This window comes from Muntiacus reevesi, chromosome 8, assembly GCF_963930625.1.
Source record: "Muntiacus reevesi chromosome 8, mMunRee1.1, whole genome shotgun sequence".
NCBI classification, from domain to species: domain Eukaryota; kingdom Metazoa; phylum Chordata; class Mammalia; order Artiodactyla; family Cervidae; genus Muntiacus; species Muntiacus reevesi.
The window spans coordinates 50824662-50840149 of NC_089256.1; the positions used below are offsets into that span (position 1 = coordinate 50824662).

The window sequence follows — 15488 nt, forward strand, 5'->3', positions numbered from 1 at the left end:
AACCCCGCTGTAATCCTTCTGCGCTTAGGACCCGGTGGCTGCCAGGCAGCCTGGCCCCGCCTCTCCGCGCCTCAGCGCCCGCAGATTGGCAGCTCGGCTCCGCCCCCGCCATGGCTGCCGCCTGCTGCCGGGGCTGCTAACTTGCTGCCGGGGTACTGGTCCCTGCAGCAACTCCCCGGCTGATCTGTCCGCGGGCGGGTGGCGCATGGGTCTCCTCCGAGGCGGGCCCCCGTGCGCTCGCGCCATGGCGCGTCTGGGCGCTGTGCGCTCCCACTACTGCGCGCTGCTGCTGGCCGCGGCGCTGGCCGTCTGTGCCTTCTATTACCTGGGCTCTGGCCGGGAGACCTTCTCCAGCGCCACCAAGAGGCTGAAGGAGGCCCGCGCCGGGGCCCCTGCTGCGCCCTCGCCGCCGGTGCTGGAGCTGGCGCGGGGATCCTTGGCGCCGGCCCCGGGCGCTAAGGCCAAGAGCTTGGAGGGCGGCGGGGCCGGGCCGGTGGACTACCACCTGCTGATGATGTTCACCAAGGCCGAACACAATGCCGCGTTGCAGGCCAAGGCCCGCGTCGCCCTCGGCTCCCTGCTGCGCCTCGCTAAGTTCGAGGCGCACGAGGTGCTTAACCTGCACTTCGTAAGCGAGGAGGCCAGCCGCGAGGTGGCCAAGGCCCTGCTGCGGGAGCTGCTGCCGCCCGCCGCCGGCTTCAAATGCAAGGTGAGCGGGACCCCAGCTAAAGGTTCCGGGTCGGTGACTCGGTCATTGTGGGGCCCGGCCTGGATCCAGGGGTCAGGAGGGAGGTGTCTTAGTTACGATGCCCACTGCCAATGCCAGCAGAAGACTAACCCGTACCCTCCCGAATTGTGCGTTCATAGCACGCTGCAGGCATGGTCGGGGCGGAGGGGGGCGGGGGGGCGTGTCTTGGAGCCTCTGTTGGCTGACTTCCTTGATCCGAGCTTCTCTTTACCTGCAGCCCCCTGGAGAATCGCCGCGCCCCCTCTTTCCTGGCGTGGTTGATTTCAGCAGTCAGTGCCTTAGTCGGCCCCTCTTTTTATTCTTCTCAGTCTTTGACTTTTGAGGATGGAGCAGGTCACCTGAAGGTGCAGCTTCTGCTGGACAAGGTCTTAGGCCGCTTGAGTTGTTCAGATTACAGTGACATTTCTCACAGCTGTAAGGATTTCAGTTGAAACTGGTCCAGCCCACACCAGCCCATGTGAACCATTTCATCTCCTCAGCGTGCCTCCGTCTTCCCTTCTCTTCAGGGTCATGAACCCATTTAGAGAAGCAGCGGGTTCCTCCCAGCAAGAAAGTGCCCCAAGAGGTAAGGATGTAGGATCTGGAGAGGGCAGAGCAGAGCTGGTCGTCTTGTTCCAGGCTGGACTGCCTGGCTCTGCTTGTGAGAGATTGTATTCTTGTCCGTCAGCTCAGTCATCAGTCGTGTCCTGCTCTTTGTGACCGCATGGACTGCAGCACATCAGGCTTCCCTGTCCATCACCAACTCCCAGAGCCTACTCAAACTCATGTCCATACGGTTGGTGATGCCATCCAACCATCTCATCCGCTGTGGTCCCCTTCTCCTCCCACCTTCAATCTTTCCCAGCATCAGGGTCTTTTCCAATGAGTCGGTGCTTTGTATCAGGTGGCCAAAGTATTGGAGTACTTCAGCTTCAGCATCAGTCCTTCCAATGAATATTCAGGACTGATTTCCTTTAAGATGGACTGGTTGGATCTCCTTGCAGTTCACGCTTAGTGTTAATGGCCTCAATTAAATTACATGTCTCCTTTTGACCTAATAGTTGCCCAGAGGGAATCTAAGGTGTGATTTTGGGATAGAAATAGTGTGCACTAAGTCACTCCAGTCATGTCCGGCTCTAAGCGACCCAATGGACTGTAGCCCACGAGGCTCCTCCGTCCATGGGATTTTCCAGGCAAGAGTACTGGAGTGGGCTGCCATTTCAAGGATGGAAGCTGGTGGTGGGGGAGGGCCGGTAAGATTAGAGTAGTGTACCACGTGTTGTGCTGGGTGAGTGACTAAGGGGAGCAATGCTGGCCTCCTGCATGGTTCAGGGGCCTGTTGTTGTTGTTTTTGGCCACACTGCACAGCCTGTGGGATCTGAGTTCCCCAACCTGTGTCCCTTGCAGTGGAAGTTCAGTCTTAACCACTGGACCTCCAGGGAACTCCCTTTTTTGTTGTTGTTGTCTACAGAATCAAGTCCTCATTTCTTGGCAGGGCTGTCTGTTGTGGGGCCGGGCTCTTCAGCCAACCTCCTTGTCCTTCCCCTACTAACTGTACTGAATGTGCCGTTACACAAGCTGTACTCTCTGCGCAGGGTGTCCTTCCTTTCTTCCTGGGCGCTTGGCCACTGTTTCCATAGTTTTCACCTTCCCCCAGGAACGCCCCTAGAATTGGGGACGGTCTGTGCCCCGCCCTCCACAGCCCTCTGTTCCAGCTTTCTGCCAGAGCATCCAGGCTATGCCCTGCCCAGAGCAAAGGAGCCCTGTGGGAAGACCCACCAGTCATAGTGAGGCACCTGGTCTGGATTCCATGGTACGGGAGGCCAAGAATCCAGGTCCTGGAGCTTGTGGCTGCAGGGGCCTTGGGGTCCACTGTCTGAGCTGGGGTTCTTTCAACCTGGGGCCCATCCCGATTTCCCTAATTGCAGTCTCGGGAGGTAGGGCCTGGCAACCTGTTCCGGGTGTTCCTTAGGACTCCAGTGTTTGAGAAATCCTTTGCTAGATCATAGGGCCAGTCTGGATAGAGCTGGGTGACCGTGGGTAACCCCGCCTCCCTTTGCCTCTCAGTGCCTCCAGACTTGACTGGCGCCCCAGACACCACCGTGTAGACCAACATTGTCATGGTTTCACTTTCTGAGTCAGAGGTCACACCCTGGGCCTCTCTGCCCCGTTACTAGGACTCTGCTGTCCCCTTCGTGAGCTCCAGCCACAGCGTCCTGTTGTATATCCAACATTTTCCAGCCTACATGCTTCTGCTTCTTTTGTTCCACCACCAGGATACACTTTGTGTGTGCATCGCTAAATCTCGCCCATCTTCAGATGCCGTCTCCTTGTTGGAGCCATCCAAGGAACCTCCATTCGAGAGGAGGAGGTACCTCATGTACCTCATGTACTTCCTCATGTACCTCGCTGGTGCAGTGGACTGCATGCCTTCTCATCTCCGGTCCCTGTGCCTGGAACATAGTGGGCACTGTAAATACAGGTCTAGGGCAGGTCCAGGCTCAGGGCCGGGTTTCCTCCTTGGAGTTTGTGTTTCATGCTCCAACTCTATCCCTCTGCTGGCCCTGGTTCCGACAGCCAGAGCCATCACTCAAGGCCCGAGGCAGCTGCAGATGACCTGAAGGAATTGATTCCACCCCACCAAGGCATGAGGAATGAGGGTCTGGGGGCCTCTGACTTGATGGCTGTGTTTAGATAAGGGTTTATCATGTTCAGCTAAATTGCTTTCATTGCTTTTATTTTTTATTTTTTCTGTGAATCTGTTTTCTGTGTGTGACCACAGTCATCTCTGCCTGGCCCTCAGGAGCCCACCATGTATGCTTAAGTCCCCTGAATGGCTGAGCATCTGCTGTGTGTCAGACCCTAAAGTCACAACTGTAGGGAACACAGACGGGGCAGGTACAGCCCCTGACACCGGGCACCCCTGGTGCTTAGCATCACCCCATGTATAGCCTGTCCCACTGCTGAACCTGCTGGATTGGGCACGAGATAGTCCTGAGGGAGGGAGGCAGCCCTGAGTTTAAACCGCAGGTGGCCAGTGACTATTTGGGTGACATGGGTGACCCCTCTTTGCTTCTCAGGGCCTCTCAGGCCTCCTCTCAAACGAAGATTTAACCCCTACCTCCCTCGGAGAGGGGAGGGTTCAATGCCACCTCGTGTACCGCAGGCAGCCCTGTGCTGCTGTGGCCGTTGTGTGTCTGCTCTCACAATACTCTTCTACTCTGCTGACTTCTGGGGACTCTGACTTCTGCTGACTGGCGGGCCCTGCAGCCATTGCCTCCCTCCTTTTTGGGGTGGCCAGCCCCCTGCAAGGGGCCCAGGGGGACTTTCCTAGTGCTGTGGGGACACCCTCAGGCATTCAGCACGATTGCTTCTTGTGCTGCACTATCCCTCAGACAGTGACCACTCAGAAAGGCCATCCCTGAACCCCTTTTCTGAAGCAGCTGCCAGCCTATTTGCCTTCGTTATCTTTCCCGTCACCTTGTTGGTTGCACACGCTCATTTGTTCATTCATTCCACAGATGTTCTTGAGCGCTTATCCTGCTGCAGGCGCTGTTCTAGGTGCTGGTGGCCAGCAGGAACAGACCCAGGTCCCTGCCCTCGTGGAGCTTACAGCCCGGGGCTGGAGGGGTGTGGAGGAGGTTGGCTCAAACAAATGAACCGAAGTCCTCACAGAATGAGTCAGATCACGATCATGTAGAGAAGAGTCAGGGCGGATAAGGACACAGGGAGTGTCCGTGTGTCGGGGTGTGGAGTTGTGGGCCGTTTTGTACAGGTGGGCAGGGAAGGCCTCACAGATACTGTTAATATCTGAGCAGGGGCTGGAGGAAGCAAGAGGAAGAGCTATTTGAACATCAAGAAACAAGTTTGAGAAAGTCACTGCCCTGTTTCCTAGTTTGCATTCTGCCCCTCCCTACTAGAGCATTATATCCTCAAGGGCAGGGCATTACTTGGTCTGCTGGGTGGACAGCCACCCTGTAAATGCCACCCCAGCTGGCCGCCCTGCAGGGAGGGGCAGTCTCTTCAAGGCTAATCCCAGAGGAGAAGAGAACCAGACATACCTGCCTCCGAAACTCACTGCAGTTTCTCCTCCTTCCCTAAGGGAGGTGGTAGTACGTTGGGTGGGGAAAGGAGGGCTGGGGAGCCGGCAGGAGGTGGGGCGTGCTGGTCTACTGGGGCGCCGATGGCATGAAACAATGGATGGTGTTCTCTCTTCCTCCATCACTGTTGTATTTTTAGCACAGTTCCTGGCACAGTCTAGGCTCTCAGAAATATTTTATAGTCGACTGATTGATAGCTGTATTAATTAAACCTGAGAATCTTAGAAGGGTTCTTGGTGTGCTGCCCCTGGTACATCAAGCTTCAGCCATCTCAGAGCACGAGGCTGGGTCTCCAGATGACAAGTTAGGAACAGGAAGGAGGCCTTGTGCTTTCTACACCTAAAAGTGACCACTAGATTCCAGGAGGAGCGTGCTGAGGACTTGGGGTAACGAGACAAAAGTCAAATCTCTCTGCACACCTTTTTTGAATTCGCAGTTTCTTTTATTGCAAAAGGAAAACTGTGAGTCGCTTTGAAAAGCCCCAGCTCATAATTGAGGCTCTAAAGAAGCCTGAGGGTAAAAACCTCGATGCTGGCTTCTCAGTGAAGCTAATGACAAACAGGTGACGTTGCAACGCAGATTCCCCCACCTGTCATGGCAGCAGGTACCTTGACCAGAAGAAAACTTTGGACTAAGTTATGACCATCTGGGAAAGAAGTGATCAAAGAAGTGTATCCTAAAGTGAGATGCTCTTTGAAAAGACTAGCTGACATTTTATACTCTAAAATTTAGAGAATTTACCAAATGCTATGGAACTTTTAAATTCCATATACATGGAATTTATATGTATACATATATATGTATATATATACATGATACAACTGTAGTAGTTAATGTAGCAATGTATGTTTCTCATGGGAAACTTTAGTCATGGATCTGTAGGGAAGAACTTTGTATAATATTATTGTATCATGCACAATGTATCATGCACTCTGGATAACTTCACAGATATGTTTTGAAGTTTTAAGGTAAAGTCCACCCATAACTAAGACCAGCGATCATCGTGTACACGATACCTGGGTGAGTTGGTCTTCTCTGGTGGCTCAGCGGTAAAGAACCTACCTGAAATGCAGGAAACTCAGGTTTGATCCCTGGATCAGGGAGATCCTTTGGAGGAGAGCATGGCAATCCCCTCCAGTATTCCCGCTGGGAAAATCCCATGGACACAGGAGCCTAGTGGGCTACAGTCCATGGGGTCGCAAAGAGTTGGAGACAGCTAAAGCTACTGAACACAGCATGCACTGGGTGATTTGCAAATACTGTGGGGGCTTCAGTGCACGAGTGAAACGTTCCAGCTTAGGGTAACAGTCATTCTTCATGATCACTTGACTGTTCTCTCTTCCAATAGGTCATTTTTGAAAGACCAATGATTACATTTTCCTTCAATTAAAAAAACTTGAGATATAACTCATGTCCCTTTAAAATATACAGTTCAACAAAAGTTGAAAAATTTGAGATCTCCCTTCCTATGACATTGTCACAGGTCATTGACATGCAGTTCTCTCATGATGTCATTAGAATCAGAAGTACATCTTATTAGTGACTTTGTAGATAGCTTAATATTAAAAAATACACAGTGGTTTTTAACACATTCACCAACTTGTTCAGTTATGATCACTAATTTCAGAGCATTTCATCACCCCAGAAAAGAAACTACCCATCAACACTCATTCCCCCATCCCCCTTTCCTCTCAGCCCTGGCATCCACGAACCTGCTTTCTATAAATTTGCTTGTTCTGAACATTTCATATAAATAGACCTTTACTTCTGATTTCTTTCACTTAGCGTGATGTTTTTAAGGTTCATGTTGTGTATGTGTCAGTACTTCATGCCTTTTTATTGTTGAATAATATTCTGTTGTATGGCTATACCACATTTTTACTTATTCATTCATTAGTTGATAGACATCTGAGTCTCTGCTTTTTGGCTATTATGAATAAATTGCTGTGAATATTCATTTACAAATTTTTGTGTGGATATGTTTTCAGATCTCTTGGGTATATACCTGGGTGTGGAAGGGCTTGGTCATATGGTAACTGTTAGGAGCTGCCAGACTTTTCCAGAGCAGTGTATTATTGTTTTACATTCCCATCAACTGTGTATGAGGGTTCCAATTTCTCTACATGCTCACCAGCACTTGTTGTCTGTCTTGATTATTGCCATCTTATTGGGTGTGAGGTAGTATCTCATTGTGGTTCTGATTTGCATTTCCGTAATGACTAAAGATGAGATGATTACACATTGATAAGGACAGCCAAATGAATATATTTAGAATTTTTCTTACATATTTAAGGGCTTCCCTGATAGCTCAGTTGGTAAAGAATCCGCCTGCAATGCAGGAGATCCCGGCTCGATTCCTGGGTCGGAAAGATCCGCTGGAGAAGGGATAGGCTACCCACTCCAGTATTCTTGGGCTTCCCTGGTGGCTCAGCTGGTAAAGAGTCCACCTGCAATGTGGGAGACCTGGGTTGTGGAAGATCCCCTGGAGTAGGGAAAGGCTACTCACTCCAGTATTCTGGCCTGGAGAATTCCATGGACTGTATAGTCCATGGGGTCGCAAAGAGTTGGACACAACTGAGCGACTTTCGCTTTAGTAACTTTATGTCTAAAAGCAATGAGGTGGTGTTAGTAGTATGAATACTTGATTAGGAGAATTGTAACAATATTTGTTCAGCACTTTAGAGCTTATGAAGGTACTTGCACAAATGTTTCACCTGAGCATCACTGTGACCAGTGAAGGAGCCTCCAAGGCTGAGACATCGGTGCTTTACTTGAGCTCCCACACTAAGAAGTGGGGCTGGACTGTGACATGTGCTCTGGGGAGTAGGAGGCAGGACAAGACAGGGAGCCATTGAGGGGCACAATCTGTATCATCCCCCTGCCCAGATTCCCCAAATAAACATTCAGTCTGAATAAAGACATCATCGCTTCGCAGAGCCTTGCAGAATCACCAAGCATTGGAGCAGGCAGGAAACTCTGACCCTCTGGGTGCAGTGTCCTCCCAGCGAGCTGATAGATCAGCTGATAGTTCCTGGGCAGCAGGACAGTGACTTATTCAATGCACACAGGGCTGGGGTTAGAACCTGGCCTCCCAGGCCAGGAGGAGGAGGAGCTGCAGCAAGGCAGCCCACACTGGACCACCTCCGGTCTCCTTGCTGGTCACCGCATCCTCCCCGACACCCAGTAGGGGGAGAGCTTACCCTCCTGCTCCGGGTAGAGTCACCTCTCCTGCCCATCGAACCGCGTGCAGCGCCACGCACGGCCACTGGAGGGCGCCGCCGCCCCGCGTTTGCTCGGCCGGAGCCCGGGCCCTTCTCTGCCTCTCCTTCCACGGAGGAAGCCTGGGGCGCAATCCTAGCTGTTTTTTTTCCTTCTCCACGAGCGTCCCCGTTTCTCACTGCCGCCGCCACAACGCCGCTCCGTGTTTTAGAAAGGAAGGCCGAAATGAAAGGCAATCTGCCTGGCGGTTGTGGGCAGTCATTTCCTTCCCGCGCCTGTTTTGATCTAGGCCCTATGGAAAAAGCGGGTGAGAAACAAGCTAGGATGGACGGGGAAGGCTGCAGCGCTTCCCGCAGCATAGAAGCAAGAGTGTGGATGGGCGGTGCGGTGTGCCTCTGCGCCTCCGTGCTCCTCCTTGGTCCGTGCCCTATGACCCCAGCTGAGCGCTGTTCCGGGGCATCCTCTCAGCTCCCAGGGCGCCTTCTTTGCCCAGTCTGGGGTGCCCATCACGCCTAGCACAGACCTTCTGGTGAAGGGAGGGGAACTGTGTCTCTTGGAGCAGCTTGAGGGTGGAGTTCCTCTCACCTTGGATGAGTTCACCAGAGCCCCAGGGTTTGCACTGGGTCCCTGCCCCCAGGCATCCAGGCTGTTAGTGGGGCTTTGGGCAAGGGGACCGCATAGTAAAGAGGGTGCTGTTGACCTGGGTGTTGGTCCTGACGGGACCCTTGTTGCCTAACTGCCGGGAGCCTCCGTGTCCTCAGCTGTCAGATGGGCTTGGGTCCCCTCTTCACACCCTTCCTGGTCCAGGGCTCTTGCCTTGGCCTTGGGACTGCTCCCGCTGGCCTGCAGGTTGCTTGGGGTCCGTCAGGATGGTCAGGCCTGGCCCCGAGAGGCAGCTCTGTGTGCTGACCTTCCTGTTTCAGGTGCCTGTTCTGAGCAACTGAGCCAGGCCCTGTAGGCTGGCACAAAGCCTGCTGTTAACTTAATGTCTTTTAAATTAAAGTCATTTGATTTATTTATTGGGGTAATTATTGTTGAGCCACTCCAATTAGGTGATCCTCGTGCGGGTGGGTCGGCGTGTCCGCAAGGCTCTGGTGCGCTGTGCTGGTCCCGGGTGCACTTTGTTCTCCTTGGGCCTCCTCTTCTCCTGGCTGGAGCTCACCACCCTTCCCTCCACCAGCCAGATTTGCCCTGTGCCCGCCAAGGACAGGCCCCTGGGCAGGAGTGCATAGTTCGGGACTTGACACCTGGACTCAAGTGCAGTCTGTGACATCTGGGGACAGTGTAACCCCTCTCAGCCTCCGACCTCCCCAGAGGGCCTTACCAGAGAGGTTATACGGTGAAAATAGGCAACACGGGGCCCTGGCACACGGCAGGTGGTTAGTTAGTGGTGGCTGCTACTGCTTGTGGTACCTGAGTCGGCATTGGGGGGGAGGAGCCTTTTCTCATCAGTCTGGAAGGCTTGGCACCTGTTGGTTCAATTGGAGAGCAGTGATATGAGTTTGAAAATGAGTTCTGCCCAGGTTTATTTCAAGGTGTCTCAGCCTGTTTAGGCTATTGTGACAAAATACCACAGGCTGGTGGCTTATAAACAATTTCCTGTGAGTAATCAATTTCTGACCACCACCTCCCCCTTCCCCATGTGCCCAGCACAGGTCTGGCTCTGGGCAGAGGCTCAGCAAATGCTAGCTTGCTTTGGCCTGTGTTCTGGAGCAGGTGCTGCTGTTTCTTATCAGGATGGGGAAGCTGGTCTGTGCTTTGCTGTGTCTTCTTTGTGAAGGTTCCTTTCTAGACGCTCCAATTCTAGAAGTTTCTGGAAGGTTCCAGCATTTTATTTACCTCTTCTTAATGGTGTTTTCTCGGTCTGATTGCACACAGCAATTGTTCATAATCTTTTTGGGAATTCAGCAAAGTATAAACTGTAAGTGATTTTGAAAAGCCAGGCTACAGGGGAGACCTGAATCCCACAGAGCTCACTCATTTCCTTTTCCCACCCATCCCTTTGAGTAGGGTCTTGGGCCTCACCCTCTGGGGCTCACACCCCGTCAGCTGCTGTGAGGGGGCCCTGTTGTGCCAGATCAGCACGGCAGTCCAGGACACGGGCTCCGTGAGACCTGCCCAGACAGTCAGACTCCCTGAGACCTGGTCACTGTGGGATTATGAACGGGCTTCACCGGCTCTGGCAGGTGGACGGTGGGTTAGTCGTCATTTGATAACTTGTACAGGATTGAGCAGAGTACATGCTTTGTTCTGCGCGGCCCCGGCCACCCCTGTCTGGGGAACAGGAAGACATGGGCCAGGGGATACCAGGTGTCTGGGGCTGGTTTTGTGAGGATGGAGAGGCTGTCTGTGGGTGTCAGGGAACTTGGGATGGCACTCATCGTAATGGGACCCTCCCAGTCTTGCAGAGGAGGGAACTGAGGCAGCTGGGGCAGCAGACTGGCGTGTGTCCTGTGCCTGGCAGGAGGGTCACGACCAGAAGATGGGGCAGTGGGAGCCGCAGGGCCTGTGAGGCCCACCCCCTCGGTGCTGGTGGCTGCCATGTAGCTGCGCTAGCGGAGCTGCCTGGAGTCTCGGGAGCCCCTTCGAGCCTCTGGGACTTGCTCAGGTGCTTCCTCTCCTGAGCGCCCAGCACGCCCTTTGTCTGGTTAACTCTTTTCACCCTTCAAGATTAGGCTCTGCTGGGTGCCGATGGCGTGGGGAGGTCGTTCCTGACCTCCCCACCCTGCGTTGGCCCTCCTCCCCGAGTGGCGCTGTGCTGAAGTGGGCCCCTGGGCAGTTACTCCCAGGGGCCGGGCTGTCTTCTTTCCTCCTGAGCCTCGGGACGTGATGTAGCAGAGGGCCTGGCGTGGGGCCCCACCCAGCATGAGCCTGCCGGGCTGGCACAGGTGGCTGGCCGAGTGACCCGCTCCTGCGCGCCTGCTCCCACACGGAGGACATGGATGGGGACAGTGTGGGTCCCTGGCATCCAGAGAGGCCTCTGATCTAGATGAAGTCTTTCTTGTACCTTTTAATGCTGGTCCTCCAGACAGGAAGGTGTCCGGTCTGAAGCCAGCCGGGAAGATCCAGGTATGTGTTGGAGACATCTTCCTTGGGTTTCAGAACTCTCCCTGTGTGTTGTTACTGTGGAGAGCTGCTGATGCTGGTCTGGAGGGGGTGGGAGGGATCGGCCTCTCTCTCCTCTCATGCAGGCAAGGGCAGGGAGCTTGGTCACCCCGGTGGGTGAGCCTGGAGCCTCTCTGGTAAGCCGCCCAGCCCCCTGCCCATCGGCTCACTCTCTGAGTCCTGCCCAGGGAACCTGATCCTGAGTCCTAGGGCTCTCCCTGACCCCAGCTTCCACTGGCAAAGCTTCCAGTGTCCCCGAGCCTCCGTTCCTCATCTGTGAGATGGGCAGGCTCATGCTAGCCCTGCATGATATTCCACAGCTTCTCACCAGCATGTTGAAACTGGACACGGGAAGCTGTAAAACACGTGTCCATTCCAGGCTTTTCCCGAGTGGGAGGATGGGAGACTGGGGGAGACTTGACGCCGTTGTTCATCTCTTTCTGGGGTCGCCCCCCCCCAAGTCCTGCTCACCGATTCTGTTTGCTCCTGTGGGAGATGCTGGCTGACTTCGTGGCCGCTGCCCCTCAGGCGGGGGGCGGGGTGTGGAGGCTCCTCAGGGGTCCCCCAACGTCAGTGTTGGTCTCACACAGGAGGCCTCAGTTGAGTGGCGGGCCGCTGCTGGACTCCATCTTCATTCTCTTCCTCAGTCCTGGGAGGAGGGAGAGCTTCTCTCTGGGGAAGAGGTTTCCCAGGTGAGGATCCCAAGCCCCAGGCAGGTTCGGTTCAGAGCTTGGGCTCTGAGGTGTGGAGCTGAGATGGGAGCCGATCTTTCTGGCTGGTGAGCTGTGGGCGCTAAGTCCTGTGATGTCAGTTCTGGGGCTTCGTTCCAGGCCCTCCAAACAGGGGGTGCTCCAGGAGAGCTGGTGTCCCCCAGGAGGTTCCCACGACGCCCTCTGCTCGCTGGGGCCTCACACACGTGGCCTCCTCCCCTCGTCACTGGGTGGTGTGAGGAGAGCAGGTCCCCTCGACCTGCTCGCGGTGGGTCTCTCGTCCCTCCTCCAAGTTCTGCCCTGAGAACCAGCCGGGGGGCCTCTGTTGAGGATGTGGGGTGTTTGGTGTGTGGTTGGAGCCCCACTTCTCTCTTGGGGCAGCGGGTCCAAGAGGTCAGGGCTGGAGGCGGCTGGGAAGGCCGCGAAGTCCTGTCCCCTTCTGTTACCTGTGGGGAAATGGGCCCAGGGAGGCCGAGTGCCGGCTCAAGGCCACACAGCGGTCAGCGGAGAGGGGTCTGGGGCCCGCTTTCCTTCCCGTGCTGCCTCCCTGCCTGCGTGTTGTTTGTTCTGAAGTCAGTTCCTGGGCTGTGCTGGTCTCTCTGTGTGTGTGTGTCTTCTCTTTTGCCCTTAGCCTGAGACAGTTTTCAGATCTCACCCACCCGTGACTGCCTGTGTTTTGTGTACGTTGAATGGCCTCGCTGCCCGATCTGCGGAGCAGCTACTCCAGATTCCAGCTGATGGGGCCTCCTCAGACGCAGGCCCCAGGGCCTTCGGAGAGGCTCCCACTGTCCCGTGGCCGGCCTGCGCGGCCCCGAGGGGGGCTGAGCCTGTGTGTGTGTGTGTGTGTGTGAAGGGGGGCTGAGCCTGTGTGTGTGTGTGTGAAGGGGGGCTGAGCCTGTGTGTGTGTGTGTGTGTGTGTGTGTGTGTGTGTGTGAGAAGGGGGGCTGAGCCTCTGTGTGTGTGTGTGAAGGGGGGCTGAGCCTCTGTGTGTGTGTGTGTATGTGTGAAGGGGGGCTGAGCCTCTGTGTGTGTGTGTGTGTGTGTGTGAAGGGGGGCTGAGCCTGTGTGTGTGTGTGTGTGTGTGAAGGGGGGCTGAGCCTGTGTGTGTGTGTGTGTGTGTGTGTGTGTGTGTGTGAAGGGGGGCTGAGCCTGTGTGTGTGTGTGTGTGAAGGGGGGCTGAGCCTGTGTGTGTGTGTGTGTGTGTGTGTGTGAAGGGGGGCTGAGCCTGTGTGTGTGTGTGTGTGAAGGGGGGCTGAGCCTGTGTGTGTGTGTGTGTGTGTGTGTGTGAAGGGGGGCTGAGCCTGTGTGTGTGTGTGTGAAGGGGGGCTGAGCCTGTGTGTGTGTGTGTGTGTGTGAAGGGGGGCTGAGCCTGTGTGTGTGTGTGTGTGTGTGAAGGGGGGCTGAGCCTGTGTGTGTGTGTGTGGAGGGGGACTGAGCCTCTGTGTGTGTGTGCGTGTGTGTGTGAGTATGTGGGGGGGGGCTGAGTGTGTGAGTGTGTGTGTGGAGATGGGTTGAGTGTGTGTGTGTGTGTGTGTGTGTGTGCGTGTGTGTGTGAGTATGTGGAGGGGAGGCTGAGTGTGTGAGTGTGTGTGGAGATGGGTTGAGTGTGTGTGTGTGCGTGTGTGTGTGAGTATGTGGGGGGGCGCTGAGTGTGTGAGTGTGTGTGGAGATGGGTTGAGTGTGTGTGTGTGCGTGTGTGTGTGTGTGTTGGGGGAGTGGAGCTGATAGGATCCCACTGCTGTCCCCACCTGAGTCTGCATCCCGTCAAACCCAGTCCTGCTGTGTCACAGGATCTCTGGGTACCAGGGAGTGGGCTCCCCGCTGTGGGAGCTGATGCACGTGACACAGTGGGCACTCTGGTCCCTCTCTCTGATTTACCATCCACCCGGCCCGGCCTGGAGAGTCCACCCTGTCCGGAGCCCTGCTGCCCGAGCCGGCCTCGGTGATGCCTCTGCCCTCTCCTGCTGCCTGCAGTGCTGGTGAGGCCGCTGGTGAGCCCTGAGGGCGGGCTCTGCGTTGGTTCTCCCCGCTCCGGGTGCAGCCTGGCACAGGGCTGGGCAGGAGCTTCTTGAATGAGCATGGTGTGGGCTTCAGAGAGGCCTGGGATCGTCCCAGGTCCACCTGACCCCTCTGGGAGGCAGTGGGGGTTGGTCTGCCTTCTCCGAGCAACTTCCTCACCCGCACAAGGGGCGCGGTACCGCACCCCACCTCAACATGTTGTTGTGGGGTGAGGCGACATGACTTAACGTGTCTAGAGGACCCGTGTGTGACCAGTACAGTGGACTAGGGGTCTGCGGTGGACCTGAGGCACGGGGGCCCCCTCCTCCGTGAAGCCCATCCAGGCCTGCCTCCAGCCCCCCAGAGGCAGTACGCTGTCTGGGTCTGCCCCCTGGAAACCCCCTCGTGCCCTGCCGTGCTGGTCTGCACCTGCCCATCCTGTGTCCCGGGTCAGAGCCTGGTGTAGGTGGCCATGCCCTGGCCTGGGCCGTGTGGGCTGGCTGCCTGGATGCTCAGGTTTGTCTTACAAAAGGGCCAAGTTTGGCGCAGAGGTGGCCCAGGCTGCACACTTTTATTGTGTTCGGTGTAGGTATGGAACGAGAGGGTGACTGAGCCGTGGGACCCGCTGAGCTGCCTTATCCCCCTGTGACCCCCAGCTCTCTCACAGTGGGGGAGGAACAAGCTTTCTGCTCACGAGAGCAGCTCGTGGGAAGGAGACCTCACTCTGGGGGCACCTCGGAGGGAGGTGCATCTGTGCCCTATGGTTGGCAGGGCAAGCGGCTGACGATTTTGGCTGCTGCTGGTCTGTGTTAAGGTGGGTTTAACTTGTGACCAGTGCGGAGTGAGACTTTGGTCCTAGTCCCCAGGGATGGGCACTGCTGATGCCTGAGTCACGGCTGAAGTTTCAGATCCCCGATCGCCCGCCCACTCGGGGTCCGGCTGTGCTGTGAGTCACTCAGCCAGGAGCAGGGAATGAATGGATGGGGCGCGGGTGCCCAGCTGCTTGCTGCCAGCCTTGGGGGCACAGGTCACCTGCCGTCCACAGTGGACAGGGCTCCCTGGTGTGAGCTTGTCTGGGAATCTCACTTCCATGGGTTCCTGTCTAAAACCAGCCTGGTTAGTGACCCCCTTTGGCAGCGGGGGCTGGGGTGTTACACAGAGTGTGGTGAGCAGTGTTGGCAGAGGAAATGAGGTGTTAGGGGGTCAGTTGTGTTTAATTGTCCATTCTTTTGGCTCCTTGAGCAGCTTTGGTCAGAAATTCGAGCAGCTGAAGTTGGTCTCTGATATGGCTCTCAGAGGGTCGCATGACTTTTGAGAGCAAATGTGGGATGAAAGCATTCCTCTTTACCACGGGGAAAGCTCTGTCTCAAGTCCCTGGTCTCGGAGGTGAAATAGGATCTTGCCGTCTCACTGCCTGTTCTCAGGACCTGTTGACGTCCAGCCCTGTTCTGTGATGTGCTCAGCATCTGGAAGGGATTTCCGGAAGTCTTTGGGGGATCTGTGAGAGCCTGGAAGCATGGGAGTTTTCTTGCAGCCCCGTGAGAGGATTCAGCTCTGAGGAATCAGGAGTCCTGGGCCTTGGGGGCTATGAGGTTGCTCCTCCTTTTTTGTCATCGCAAACGTTGCTGC

The 15488-nt window shown here is 55.5% G+C and overlaps 1 protein-coding gene across 1 annotated transcript in view; it reads left to right on the forward strand.

The window, feature by feature from the left end:
- The first annotated feature begins 112 nt into the window (after positions 1-112).
- The window catches only part of XXYLT1 (xyloside xylosyltransferase 1), a 178380-nt gene continuing 163004 nt past the window's right edge, over positions 113-15488 (forward strand). Inside the window, exon 1 of the mRNA XM_065943561.1 lies at positions 113-709. Coding sequence (XP_065799633.1) covers positions 206-709 — 504 coding nt within the window. The 5' untranslated portion in view covers positions 113-205. The remainder of the gene's footprint in view (positions 710-15488) is intronic.